The following is a 15,032-nucleotide window of genomic DNA, read 5'->3' as shown; positions in this document are numbered from 1 at the left end:
CATTACACTCACCCACGTCGGACACAGCGAAATGAACGTTCATTGGTCGTTCGTCTCTTGTTTACAGTTTTAACGCGGATGTGGAGCGCACCTGTGTGTTACCGGTGCTCATACGAATTAAACACCCGATGAAAGTATTAAATCGTGTGTGGTTGTATCTCAGTTGTCTCCCCGCAGTGCGGTTTGTAGTTTTTGGGATATGTCTGGTTCTGGTCTGGTCTGCCCGGGCTGCGGCTCCTCAAACATCGTGGATGATGATCTTTACGCTCAGGCCCAGATGGTCTGTGTGGACTGCGGCTCGGTGGTGTCAGAAGGAGTCCTGGCCAACGATCCTGTTGGAGGACTGGGTAAGAGCATTAATGGAGAATCACTGTGTGTCCAGTTTAAGCAGGTAGAGGAGTTACAAGGCAGGGCTTTAAAGCCACTTGTTTCCTTTATCATTGCGTTTTTAATACTACATTTTCCACTTTACTTCTGGTGAAAACAGCACCAACATTTGTTTAAACATTGAATGGAAAGAGGTAAATCTGAGAAGATAAAACTCAAAAAAATTGTAATTATTTATAATTTCAAGTCAACAGCGTCCAGAATTGACCAAGTAAAAAAGAAAAAGAAAGAAACAAAGAGAGTTCGGATATTATACTTCTGTTCTTAGTTTTTCAACAAAATCACCATAGTCACCTTTCACAGTCTATATTTTTGAATAAGTTATATGCCCAGCAGAATAGTTAAATACTTTATTGCTCTCTAGTGGACAAATCATGCAACGACACTGTTTCTAAATCTTTGTAACAAGTGGTTGTTTGTTTCAAGGAGTTACGTGTAATCCTGAGGAGCTAAACAGGAGACAGACTTCTCCACATTCTCAGAATATTTAAATATTTTAAGTGCTGACTATGATAAATTGGGGCTGGACAATTAATTGGATTTTAATCGTGATTTCAATTTTGCCATCTGACAATCATAAAAACAATATAATCGAAGAAAAACAATTAATATGCCACACAGTGTAGATATATGCAAGTTCCTGTGCTTCATAGCTCTTCTGTGTTTCATGTGCAGCCACAGCGAGTGTGTGCGACTAATGTGTATCAATAATACTGTATGTGCCACTTGCTGGTTCTTTAAAGTTGTGTTTAAATCAGCACTGAAGTTTTTGAATAAATGAATAATTGTGTATATTAATTGTGATTTCAATATCACTTAAAATAATCGGGATTCTTATTTTTACCATAATCGCCCAGTCCTATGATAAATTCCCTTTCATTTCAGTTCTATGCTCAGGGACACTATTGATCTGTTTGAACTATTTCCTATCACAGAATAGTGACCCCCTTCCCATCTTTACCCATCTAGGGGGTAGCGATGCTAAATTTGATCCCCAATGAAAATGGCATCAGTCAGTTGCATGCAATGAAAGTACAGGTGTCACTATTTACAGTAGTTTACTGAGACCTGAAGGTTGCTACCTAAACATACAGTGTTAGAAAGGGTGTGTTTGATTTATTCTCCCTGTTTGCCTCATTTTAATTCTAAAAATACTCCTCAGTCAAAAGATGATGGCATGTTAGTAAGGCATTTAAAACATTAATTTAATGAGGTCCTAAAGAAGTGGAGTTTTCTTCATGTTAATTTGAGCTGATATCATTTTTTTTAAATAATGCTGAACAATATATTTGATAAAGCAAGTTGTGACTAATATTTATTGATCAGTTTTTGGTTACTAATGTGGTGAGTAGACTTACTGACTTACTTATTAAAGTTTACTCTGACATCTTGGCTGTGTGCTTTTCACAGATGTCAGCTACAGGCAGACTACAGCCATCACCAAGAAGCCGTGTCGTAACTTATTAAGAGGTGAGATTTTTTCTGCCAGAACTCTTTCCTTCCCGAGAAATGGTACTTCTCTTTCTTCATGCACAGGTCATTACTCTTGTTTTACCTCTGCAGGTCTGCAGCGTGTCAAAGCCATGTGTCGTATCCTCTGCGTTCACCGTGAGATCGAGGAACTCTCACACACCCATTACAACCAGGCCTATCAGCACGAGAGCTTTATCAAAGTGAGCCTCCAGAAGAAGGAAGTCCTTGCCGGATGCTGCGTGTTGTTGAGCTGCCGGATGCTGAATTGGCCAATCAGCATGGGAACCATTGGCAATTTGGTGGATGCTGACCCAACACTGATGGGAGCGGTGTATCAAGAGATGGTGAAAGTTTTAAAGATAGAGGCCCCACTTGTCTGCGTCATGGATCTTATGGAGGCACACTGTCACGAGTGAGTGGAACAAAGTGGACTGGATGAATAGGAACAGATACCTGAGGGTAGTTTGGACCAATCAGGGTACATTTTTATCCTCATAGCATAGAAGACTTATTGGTTCTTTATAGGAATCAACTGCTTCTATTCAAACTGGAACAACCACCTTTGATTTATAAATTCACAAATGGATGGCTTATTTCTTATTTTGCATGAAAAAAAAAATAGGATGAAAGCCAGTTTTGCGTTTTGTCTGATTGAACTCATTGGTCCTAGACCTGAGTTTCAGATGCCAGCCAATCCCTTTGGAAGTAATTAGATTTGAACTGTGCCCATCTGGAAAGTTAGTAATCAGAAGAGAAGCCAATTTTGGTCTAAATAATCCATAACATATGCTTTCAATGAGACATTTCAGCTTCTGACTGATTTTTTTAAATAAATTCAACATTAAATCAAAGTTTTTCTTTCCCTCAGGTACAAAATAAGCTCAAATCACGTCCCTGAAGAGTTGGCTGAGGATTCCAGAAACCTGTCCAAACGGGCTGTGGCCTTGGTGGAACTGGCAGCAGACACCTGGATAGTGACTGGCAGGAGGCCCATCCCTGTTATGATGGCAGCCATCTATTTGGCATGGCAGTCAATGAAACCCAACAAGCTGCGACTGAAATTAACCCTGGATAAATTCTGCAAGCTTGCCAAAGTGAAAAAGCAACCCAAGGCCATTAAGAGAGTGACAGAGATAAAAGAGGTGCTGTGCAAGCTGGGGAAGGAGATTCCCTGGGTCAGGGAGGAAGTCACACCAGATAATGTCGTGCTGCAGGTGGAGGATATTCTGAATCATAAGCATGCACTGCTGAGGAAAGCCATGAGGAGCCACGAGGACGCTCTGCTGGCAGAGGACTCTCTGACTGAGGAGAACACTGATGCAGCCTCCGAGGAGCAATCTGAACTGAATACTGATACAGGTGAAAGGGATAATAGCTCATGCATAAAGCCTGGGCAGCAAGATGACAGTCAAGAGAGTCCAGACACCACAACAAACTGGGGGAAGAGAGTTTTGTTTGCTCCCCCCTGCGTGGTTCATGCAAAGAGGAGACGAGTGGAACAGTCTGGGCTGAAAGATGTAACTGGTGACGAGGAAATCTCTGACACTGAAATTGACTCATACATCCGCACTCCCCGGGAAACCAGAGAGTTTGCTCTGGCACAGAAGATATTATTAGAGAGTGAGGAATCATGATTACATATGCATGAAAACAGAGCTGTGTTTAATTTGTTTCTGATTGCATTAGAAAAAATGTTTTTGAAAAATTGAAAAGTTGAACTTCAGTTCCCATTATTTTTATGAGATCAACATAAGAGATGCTGCAGTCTCTCTGTTGTTCAGTCGCGTGTAATGTTTTGCTGCTTGTTTGTTTACTTTTAAATAAACCTCACTGAGGTGGTAATGAGCTGACATTACTTAAATCACCACATGATGTTTAATTAGTGGATTTCCAATTAACCAGCTGAATTTTTTTTAAATACATCTATGAATAAAATCTTTCAATGTTTTCCAGTTTATGTGAAGTACCGGTGATAAAAGCGCCAACCTAATTTGTCATGCGTGATCTTTTAGGTGATTTTTTTGTTTTTGTAAATTAAGAGCAAATTCACTCAGACATTCCCCTCCTCACAGAAATCACGCTGACATTTAAATGTCAGGACAGAGAAACTTCATCTAAGATAACTGAGCTCCAAGCGGCTTCTTTTTCAGGGTTGTGGTGCTGTGCAAGCTGTTTTGGTGTTTTACCAGGAATCAGTCTAAGTCACGGTGAGGGTTGTCTCAAACAGATGTAATTTTCTTACCAAGTTGTGTTCAAACATCTCCTGCTAAATCATGTTTTAAATAAGAAAACACTCCAGTGAAGACATTTGGTAGTGCTGTAAAGCTCCTGTGAGCAGTCACAAAGCAAAGTCATTATTTCAATATAGTTATTCTAAATGTTTGAAACTTCTGATTGGAGTAGGTGTCAGACAATATGGTTTAAAGCACACCATGGATGCCCAATGAGTGGCAACATCTGTCTAAAGGATGTAAACAGAACTAAATCAACAAAGCTAGAACTTGAAATGTGTAGCGCCAAACTCAACACAGACCAAAATTTCTCCACAGGAGCTTTAAAATCAAATTGTTGAGAGGTTAACAACTTAACACTTTCTTGCTTGATAAATACTTGATTCTGATTGGTCAAACACCCCTAAACACCTTAACAGTGGTTATTAACTCTGACATACATAAGCAATGCCAGAAACAACCAGATCACTCGACATGTCAATCAGGTTAGAAGAGTTCTGGCACATTTCGCATTTGCTTGATGACAACATAAGGTGAGGTGACAGGCAGCAACAGTTTCTGTTAGCATCATATTGGTTTGATAAGTTTGTCTAAAACATTACCTAATGATAGCATCACAGTGGTAAACAACATGGCTAAAATGTTAGCTTCTTTGATCATCATATTTGTAAACAATGTTGCTGAAATGTTAGCATCCATTAGCATCAGACTGGGGAATAATGTGGCTTGACTGAGACTTTAAAGTGTATTCAATTCTTAGGTCTAATTGGGACATGTTTTTAAACTGTATGTGAAAAGAATTTTAAGTCAATAAAATAATCTAAAAATCAATATTTTTTTTGGCTTATGTGATTGTATCTTTGGTGTGTTGCAGAAATGCACTAAAGAACCTCACAGCAGGAAAATGTAAGATAGGAAGGATTAAATTCCCTTTAGATGAACAAGATTGTCTCTGGAAATTTTCAAGGTTAACTTCTAATCATGAGTGCTCGGCTGTATATAAAGTTAGGATCCACGAGTATAGTTAGAATTTTCCCTCACCTTTGCATACATTCAGCCTTTGTTCTGGGTAGAAGCAAAATGTATGCACAGAATACAAAGGATGATAGATAAGTGAATTGTACACCTCTAAGAAAGACACCAAGACATTGAAATGACCGTGTGGCCTTGCACTTTTTTGCTATTGGGAATTCAAATGGGATGAAAAGAGAGAGGTGTGGTTAATTGTGATGTAGAATTAATATTCAGCTGGGTGAGATTTATGTCATTGTTGGAATGCAAAGCAGGCTGAAACCATCAAGGAGATCCATAAATTCTAGCATTGTTTCAATGTCCTCAAAGGGTCTATTTAATATGCAGAAAACACTTTCCATTATTAAATTAGTTAAATTAAATTCAGCTGTGACTCGGCACTCTGACCAAGTTGGATATAATTTCATTCACTGACCTCGTGTCGGGGAGAAGCATCGATCAGAGGACAACTGGGCGTAGATTGCCATAGTTTATTCACAAGTTTTCAGAGTTTTGCGAGCGAAGCTGCATTTTGTATGTCACATAAAGCATCATGTACATAATACTTAAGCAGTTCACATTATATTGTGACAGTTACAATGTGCATCACAAGCATTCCAATGACTGAGTCTGTTATACAAGAAATAGTGATTAGAAAAAGTAGAGGCACATATCCAGATCACTGAAGCACTTATGACCTGTTTGTTTCAGTGAGTTGTTGCTACTGCAAAGATCCCATCTGCCCTTCTACATTTACACACAAGAGAAAGAGCGCATGTAAACCAAGAGCTGCCATGCAATGTGAAAAAGTTTTTTAAAAACACAAAGGCAATGACAGGCTGTTTCAGTGCAGTATGAATCTATACTTGACCTATATTCATACAGCAAATTAGAGTGTCTCTGTCAGCTGAAACAAACAATGACACCTGTCCTGTATGAACTGTGTCTCACTCAGAGATCAATATGGTATTTTTCAGACTCAGCTGTCAGTAGGAACACCCTGACCTATAGCTCAAAAACAAGACACACATTTTTCCTCTTTGGCATTTTGGCAGCACCTTGTCCATTGAAAGGGACTTATTTTAATACTATGCAGTCACCAGCACGCCAATCTGCAGATGTCGGGTTTTAAAATGTAAAACGCTGTTCTTCAGAATCTGACGGGGAAGTCAGGAAAATTTGTTGGCTGAGGATTAACCCTGACTCTAACTAACTATGACCCTAACCATAACCTAACCCTAACTCTTACCCTTAACCTTGGATACTATTTCACAACCCTAATTTTCACTGTAATATTTCTGAAGACATCCTGTATTTCAGTACTTCTTTAAAATACACTTAAGAACAGGAGGAAACCATATAAAGCAAGAGGATCTGACACCAGCAGTTAAGTGTTGGTCTGGGCTGTTGTTCTCCAAACCTCCCAGATTTAGGGGATCCAGGGTTTCAATATCAATCTTACAGTATCTTATCTCTAACCCTACAGGTGTCCCTTTCTTTTCCTTTGCAAGTTGTGCCAACAAAACCCCAACCCCTTACTTTAATCCTAATCCCTTATCAAGTACCTTTTCCTAAACCTTACCTAACCCCATACTTAAACCTAATTCCAACCCTAAGTTTAATCTTTAAAACCTAGCCCAAACCCTTTTTCCTAAACCTACCCTACACCCATACCCAAACCTTACCTTTACCTGAACTCTAACTTGGAAAATTTCTTGCCCAAACACTTTTCTTAACCTAAACTACCCCCATACATAAACCCTTATCCGAGCCCTTAACTAAGCATTAAATGCCCAAGCACATATTCTACCAAATCTACCCCCACTTCAATTTGAAATTAAAACTATAAGCAACTGCTCATCATTCCGAGACCCCCTGGAGAGGATTCATAAGATTTGCCAACCATGGTTATCAACCTAACTATTTATAACTCAAGGTTATCGACAAGGAACCGTGGGTAGACGATACGCGCCGGCCCATGCAAGCCCTGGACATACCTTTCTAACCAGCCAGTCGATGGATGAACCGGGGGTTGTCACTGTAAATATCACCCTAACTTGACCATGTACCTAAACCTTAACCCTACCCCTAAATTTAACAATATCACATGGATTTTGTTTCTAAGCAGCAAAGCAAAGCCGTTGTGATAAAATAACTGTGATAGGCCTATTTTTAGAATAAGCAGCACTAAAACTAATCCCTGCATCACTATGCCCAGAGGTTCATTAGAAATGTCTCTCATAAACAACTGGTAATAGTAGGAATTGTTCCTTAAGTCTCAGCTAAAAATGCTGAGACCTAAAGGACTACTTTGATTTTTCCCATGCAGTAACTGTAAAATATCAACCTTAAAAGGGCATGACATGCAGGAGTAATGATACCAACTCATGCATGCACTGCCCAAATGATGGATTCGATTTCAACTGTGCAAAACAAACTTAGAAGGTTTCAGATAAACTCCAATCCTAAATGACAATCTGACATCGGAAATCTCAAAGCTGCCACTTGTAATTCCTGAAATTATAAATATGAATTATCCCCTTTACCCAAAATGCATTTCACTCAGTAACTACAGCACCATACTGGCAGCACAGGGATTCGCAGGCGCTCCAATGCGATGATGGCACTTAAACATCTTTCGTAACTCTGCACGAAAGCGATCATTTAACCATGCGTAGAGGAAAGGGTTACAACACGATGAGCTCATAGCACACATGTGGCAAAGCAGCTGAATGAGTAAAAAGTAGCGCTTGTTGATGAGGCGAATGTCAATGTCTCGCAGCACGTTGAACACGTGGATGGGAAGCCAACACACCGCCAACGCAGACACCAAGAGTGCAACAAGGCGGAATATCTTCTTCTTGCGAGCTTGATGACCTCCGACCTGGTCTTTGTTTCTGTTCCCAGGTGCGACGCACTTCTTTAGTTTGACAGTGATACAGAGATAAGAGACACAAACAGCCGACAGGGGCAGGATGTACGTTACCAGCAGAGTGCTATACGCATAAGCACGCCGCTCTTTCTCTTGACCTAACCAGAACTCTTCACAAATGGTGAAGCCTTCGTCCTTGAACTCTACATGGTAGGTGTGGGTGATGGCTGGAGCTACGAGCCCGCAGGAGAGCAGCCAGATACCAATGAGGGCCAAGGTGCAGGTCGCCACAGAGGTGCGCTTCTTCAGGGGATGAACTGTTGCGTAATACCTGTGATAAAGAGAGTTTCATAGTAAGGGTAGAAAACTTGTGTTCCTGTCAGATAATTCAGTTCACCAGCCCCGAAAAACCTAGTGGAGCTGAAAAAGGCAGTTTTCATTACAAGAAAAGCCAAGGTGAGTCTCCAACACAAGGCTGTCTTTGCCTCAGGGAAAGAAATCAACAGTTTGAGTCCAGACAGCGTAAAAAATTCAGATGTTTGTCTTCTCAGTTCAGTGAACAGCAAAGTTTCTGAAGTTGTCAGGGGTCTTTCCTTGGACGTGTTCTCTCAGCACTTATTAAATCCTACCCATTTTAAGTCAGATAATGATTTCTGGTCCCTTCAGGATCATATTGTTGCAGATTAATCTGTTTTTAACAAAAGCTGAATAAGTTTCACTTTGATACATATAGGTTTAAATATTAAAACCAAATGAGAAACAATAAGAAACCACAAAAGTGTAAGTACAAATGCATTCCCCAACTTCATCAATTTGTTATGTTTGGGTTGAAGCAGGGAGTCAGAAGACTTTTCTGTTATTCACTGAATGGTGCATTTTTTGGCTTGTTCTGTATTTTTGCTAAGCTTATTTTCTCCCTAAGTTCCTCAAACATTATCTAAAACACAATCATGTCATATTAACTACCAATTTAGGATACTTTTTAACCAAATTAAATGTTTTGACTTGAAAATTTCAGATGTTTGATGTTTTCATTTAGAGTAAGGGTCAACTTCTGGTCTAAAGGGTATGAATCCTTTGCAGAAGTGCTAAAAACTACAGTCTTGCGAGATTTCGCAGAAAAGCAGCTGGGGTCTGACACATACTGTATTTGTTTAGTAATGTATTATCGTTATTAAACTTATGAGTTTGGTCCATATCAGGGCACCAATGACTTGAGTGACAGGTGGGAATCCTGTCGTTGTCTGCTAAGAGACAAATGACTTGCGACCTTGCTTCATCTAAACTTGAATGAACCAAAGCGAAGTTTTGCATTTCAAATATGGCTGCCGTCAATGAAACTCAACACTCTATATCAGACACTTTGATAAGGATACTATATCCATAAAAAGTCAGTGATTCTGAAAGTTATTATTCATTCCAACCATATACCTAGACTAATGATTTGATACTGTGCAATCATAGCATGTGATACATGCCGTACATAAGCTGTGTCCCAAATCATGTACATATCATGTGACCAAGGGGCAACATCAGGTCTAAAAGAATGAAGCATGTGCAGAAGTGTTAAAAGTTGCGGTGTGTTAATGGTCCATTTGAGGCTGGCTGCAGAAAGATCCGAAACCACAATCACACCAGGCCAAAACAACAGACCTTTATGGCATTAAAAAACACATTTACAGCCTGGTTCAAAAAACGGCTTGGGTCTGAACTGCTCAATTTATTACAGGCACACACTTTGCAGGAAGGTTTTTTTTTTTATTTTTTATTTTTATTTTTTTATAAGAGACAGGATCTTAAGATCACATGTTTGTCCAATCAGGTCTGACACCCTGTAGCTGTTAGTGAGTGGGCCCAAAGCCTGCTGCCTCTTGAGTCAGCATTTCCAGTATGGCCCCCGCCGAAGATTGGCTTTATTTCTCCGCTCAGTAACAGAAGGCCTACGTCACAGACAGTACCACCTGGCCATCTGACAGTCTTCTAAGGGCCCGGGACAAGAAAATATCATATGAGCCCCCCCTCTCTGCATAATTCAATGAAGGTCCAGTTCTACACCCCCACCCTAGGCCCAAAACAACAGACCTGTTTGTCCCCATATCAGTGTACCTGACAACATCCATATCTTATACAGTCTTTGTATGTGACAAATGGAAAAACACAAGGTTGTGATTCAGATGGAAACAGTCCCAAAAGAAAGAGCTGACTACGAGAACAGAACTTGTAAAAAAAAACCCCACAATTATAGGGTTTTCTTAAAAATCAGTGCTGTCTTACCTGTAGGATTTTTTATGTGAACATTAAAGTTTTCAGGTTACCTATTTGCTGTAATAACATAGCTAACTTTATACTGGTTTATAGCCTCTGAGCAGGAACTCAAATCAGCTTTTACAATCAGGACCTGTGCAGACTGTTAGCCGTTGTAAAGTTTGTAGTTTACTTACTGTTGATAGGAATTTTATACACTGTGAATTTAAGTCAAATTAAGATTTTCAGGGGATTTGATTAAATGTGCAGCAGATACAAAGGCCAAGCCATCTGTAATAACTTGAAGCATGCTCAGAATAACAATTGGTGGACACTGAATTTATTAGGCATCATTTGGGAGCTCGAGCTAAGTGTAAAATGTTCTCTCATAAGTATGCAATCACTAATCAGTTTATCTGCACACCACATTATTTCAAAATGAGAGAGCTCAATCAAAGAATTTTGATCTTGGCAGTTTTACTCCTCTTTAATTTGGTTTGATAGTATTAAACTAAATATCAAGGGGAATTCACCAAATGTTGTTTGACATTCATTAATCTGACTTTTATGAGATTTTCATTTCTCAAAAACTGCAATAAAGTCATCATCAGACACCAGACTGACGAGGATGAAAACAAAGTACTTCAAGAATAGAAGAAAATGTCACTTAGTACCTCTGTGGGATGAAGAGATCCACTCACCTGTCCACAGCAATAGCAGTAAGCGTAAACACTGAAACATAGACGGTGACTGGCTGGATGAGGAACACCAGATAACACATGGAGCGGCCAAACACCCAACCATGTGGGTTAAAGGCATATGCAAGAGTGAACGGTACACAGGTCGCACACATGAGCATGTCAGAGAAGGCGAGGTTCCCAATGAAGAAGTTGGTCACATTATGCATCTTGCGCGTGCGACAGATGACGTACAGGAGTAGGTAATTCCCAAAGATCCCCACCACCATGATGAGCACATAGCAGGGGATGATGAGGGGCTTGAACGTCTGCAGCAGAGCCACATCCGCAAACTGCGAGCTGTGGTTGGAGGAGCTGTTCTGCACGGCCACCTCGTATATGTGTCCATCTGTGCGCTCTCCTGGCACAGATGGATGTGTGCCTCCAGCCAAGCCGCTCTGATTAACCTCCATGGCAGCAGGGACCAATCAGGCAGCACCCACACTGTCAAAATATGCACCACAAAACCCACATTTTTAACAGAGCATTAAAACTTTTCTAAAATATCTGACAGTTAAAGGCTTTAACTCGTGGAAGCTGTGCAAAATAACTAACAACATCGCACTAAAACAGGTCATGACATTTACAAAGTGGAATAGCATTACTGTGCTTTTACCAACACCAACACATTCTCACAGTCTGAGTAGAGATTACAAGATCAAAGGGTTTATGGTAATAAAAGCACATAACGCACGACCTCCTCCACTCAAGGGTATATGAGGTATTTATTATGATAGGAACACTGTATGTTTTGGAAATGTCAAATGAACAGGTGTAATTGTTGTAGAGCTGCCTGAAAATTCAAACTTCTTTTCCACATCAACAGGGGTTCTTTATGTATTAAACATTTGTATTTATCTTTTATTATTATTATTATTATTATTATTATTATTATTATTATTATTATTATTATTATTATTATTATTATCATGAATTTCCCTTTGGGGATGAATAAAATATTTTATCTATCTATCTATCTATCTATCTATCTATCTATCTATCTATCTATCTATCTATCTATCTATCTATCTATCTATAATTATTATATTTATTTGTTTGTTTGTTTGTTTGTTTGTTTGTTTGTTTTTCTTTCTCCTAAATTTTTTTGCTTTCCTCGCATTTGGCTCCAAAAGTCTGACCAAGAATCAGTGATATCTTTTGATGACATGCAGCAAAAAGGAAAATCAAACTCACAGCCACCAGATTGTTTAACCAGCAGAGCTTAAAACATTCTCCCTCCTTAATGATGTGGGTTGTTTTTGTTTTTTGTTTATCCCTAATGCCATCCTAATTTCTCATTTTATTTTCATCTTGTCACTTGGCATATCTTGCAATCGCAGAGCCAACAGTACCTGCCAGCCTGAAAGTACCATGCTGTCAACAGTAATTTGTAACATGCAGTATTAACCCTCTGGTGCATAGTGGTCACTGCAGTGGATGGCTATTTAAAAGTCATTTTCTCCTAACTGCAGTAATCTCAATGGTGAGACTGTGTATCAGCCTTTAGAGTGCTCTCTGCTGCTCCACCCCTTTGAGGTTCATTCAGTAGTCATTCATTGTAACTCCAGGCAAATTTTCACTGTCTCACTCCTATCAACCCCTGCTGGCAAATCCTTCCAGTCCCTCTATTCCAAAAGATCCCTAGAGGTAAAAACGTATAAGTGATGGTACACAGTAAAATCTAATCATTTTAAACATTTTGTTTTAAAAAAGCAGTAAATTACAATAACCATGTGTTCACTGAGGTATATTTCCACCAAGATTGAATGGGGAAATTGGGGAAAATGTGTTGAAATGTTTTGAAAAGCATAAAAACAAATATTGATTTATGGAATAACACCCCCCCCCCCCCCCCCCCCCCCCCCAAAAAAAAAAAAATATATATAAATAATAATAATAATAATAAAATAAAATAAAATAAAAAAGAAATGAATAAAAATCAATTAATTTATTTAAAAAAAAATCAATTTAAGCCATTTATACTTTCAATTCATTTTATTTTATGTTAATTTCTCAGTTGTATGTAGTGCACTGCAGGGTGCGCATATAAGGGCGCAAACGTATGCATATTAGGAGTTACAAAAAATGTAGGAATTGAAAATCATCAGAGGAAGCTGATAATTTGATTCAATTGTTCAGGTAGAATGAAATGTTCAGGTATGAAGTTTCTCACAGAAAAAAAAAAACCCTAACACATAAAAGCTCAAATTCTAGTGACTACCTTTTGATAAACAACAAACATTCAGCCTTGAATTCAGTCATTTAAGTCAAATTAGTTAAAATTTTGGAGCAAAGTATAAATCATGTTATAAAAAATGATGCCATAGACTTGTGAAAACTAACAAATATTCGCCTTTTGTCTGTTTTAATCTGGTTCTGTGTCTCCTTCATCATTTAAATTTCATATTTCAGTATTTTTCCTCTTTGTTTCTCATATTTTCCATCTCACAGATTTAATTAAGATGTCTGGGTGAGTGTCTGGGCTATTCTGTCACCTCTTGCATTGCTGATCTTTCTTAGATAACTATGATTTCATTAGACACTCTATCTTCATCTCAGTGCACACTTATTTAAACAGAACTGGACTTAGAGAGATTAGTGCAAAGCTCAAACAATGTCACCACCACATAAAAGTAATTTCACATTTGATATCTGAGGATGTTAACGTTACAAGTTTAGTTCTTTGTTTCTGGATTGTCGCAAACACAGTATCATCCCAATCAAAGAGACAGGAATAGACTTTATAGTCCACAAACATGCACAACGAAAAAATCCCACAACAACTCACCTGTGTTGATGTTTGCAGTGCAGAGATGAGTGGAGTTTGAGGAGCGGACCTTCCTGCACTTTGCCACAGTGAATTGAGAGAGCTGTGTGTGTGTGTGAGGGAGAGAAAGAGAAGGAGGGATGGAAAGATGGAGGGAGGGAGGGGAGCTATTTGTGCGATGACAGTTAACCAATGAGACAGCACACCACCAAACAGTATTGATGTTTGTGTTGGACTTGAAGATGACTTTCCTCTCTGATTGATTAGTTACTCCCAGGTCCTGATTCATTAAAAACCTGTGCAAAGGAGCCAGGTCTAACCCACAATGCATGCAGAAAGGGTTCAGTGCTCCACAAACTGTTCTGCAGGGCTAATGTAAAAATGAAACACTGAAGAAATCTGAATTTAATAAAAGTTAAAGAGGGGGCATTATGTTTTTAGGTGTGGGGCCACTGGGGAGCTGGGAGTGGTACTTGCTACCCCTAGAATCTGGTTAACCACCCTGCATGGCCAGCCCCAGTAGAGCTGTCAATCAGGTTTTTCTTTTAGAGGACCAATTATTTGGACAATTTTACACTGTCCAGTGTGTATCATTTGTGGCAAATACCCTGGTATGCCCATAGCTATGCCTTGACACACCTCCTTAAGATCTGGCCAATCAGAATGAAGGGGGTTTGTGGAGTGAGAAGCCTTAAAGAGACAGCAGCCTAAACAAGGCTGAAATAAGTTTTCCAAAACACCAGTGTGAAGGAAAAAAAATATGTTTGTTTTCCTTTGTTAATCATATAACGCGACTGCGGGTGCATCAGAGGGACCAAACCATGCTCAAAAATGCTCTAGACCCCTTCTATGAAGGTTTTGGTAAAGGATTGCCCTTTGTAAGTAAATGTATAGTTTACTTTATGATTTGAAAGCAAATAAGTGTCTCAATTAACCTTTGTTGGCAAGGACAGAGTGCTCAAAGAGCAGACCACATCATTTGAAAATGATCATAAAGAAACAAGACAATAAAAGACATCAGAGCTGAAAATATAAGAATCCTTTATCAACCCTCCCAGCTGGTGCGATAGGTGGAAACATCCAGATTCATCATCTATTTACAGCATTGACATGATGAAAGCATGGCCGGCTACTATCCTGTCAACAAAACCTGTCAATTAGTGAGACACTGGATACAGACAGAGAATCCATTTATTTCCCAGAGGGGCTGAAGACGTGCTCTGACAGTTTCAAAATTGTATCAGGTTTGGCGGTCAGTGTTATGGGAGGCAGCGTTTTCATCTGCCAGTTCTCTGGTTTCATACTTAATG

General features: G+C 39.2%; 2 protein-coding genes across 2 annotated transcripts; one reads left to right on the top strand and one right to left on the bottom strand.

Annotated features, from left to right (window-relative positions):
* The first annotated feature begins 1 nt into the window (after position 1).
* brf2 (BRF2 general transcription factor IIIB subunit) lies at positions 2 to 4,879 on the top strand. Its single transcript, XM_074689742.1, has 4 exons — positions 2 to 347; positions 1,798 to 1,857; positions 1,951 to 2,272; positions 2,729 to 4,879. Exons 1-4 carry the CDS (start codon positions 200 to 202, stop codon positions 3,492 to 3,494), a joined length of 1,296 nt encoding a protein of 431 aa, XP_074545843.1. The 5' UTR covers positions 2 to 199; the 3' UTR covers positions 3,495 to 4,879.
* An 817-nt stretch (positions 4,880 to 5,696) lies between these two features.
* Positions 5,697 to 13,822, bottom strand: LOC141805577 (prolactin-releasing peptide receptor-like). The gene is made up of 3 exons (XM_074690693.1): positions 13,744 to 13,822; positions 10,920 to 11,399; positions 5,697 to 8,305 (listed from the first exon to the last, which is right to left on the bottom strand). The coding sequence occupies exons 2-3, from the start codon at positions 11,366 to 11,368 to the stop codon at positions 7,672 to 7,674; spliced, it is 1,083 nt and encodes a 360-aa protein (XP_074546794.1). The 5' UTR covers positions 11,369 to 11,399; positions 13,744 to 13,822; the 3' UTR covers positions 5,697 to 7,671.
* Between the last annotated feature and the right edge of the window lie 1,210 nt (positions 13,823 to 15,032).

Source organism: Halichoeres trimaculatus, unplaced genomic scaffold (genome assembly GCF_033239565.1).
Source record: "Halichoeres trimaculatus isolate MK-OKI-2021-1 unplaced genomic scaffold, fHalTri1.1 fHalTri1_scaffold_16, whole genome shotgun sequence".
NCBI classification, from domain to species: domain Eukaryota; kingdom Metazoa; phylum Chordata; class Actinopteri; order Labriformes; family Labridae; genus Halichoeres; species Halichoeres trimaculatus.
The sequence above is the reverse complement of the archived record's forward strand: the minus strand, read 5'-3'. Positions and strand labels throughout refer to the sequence as shown.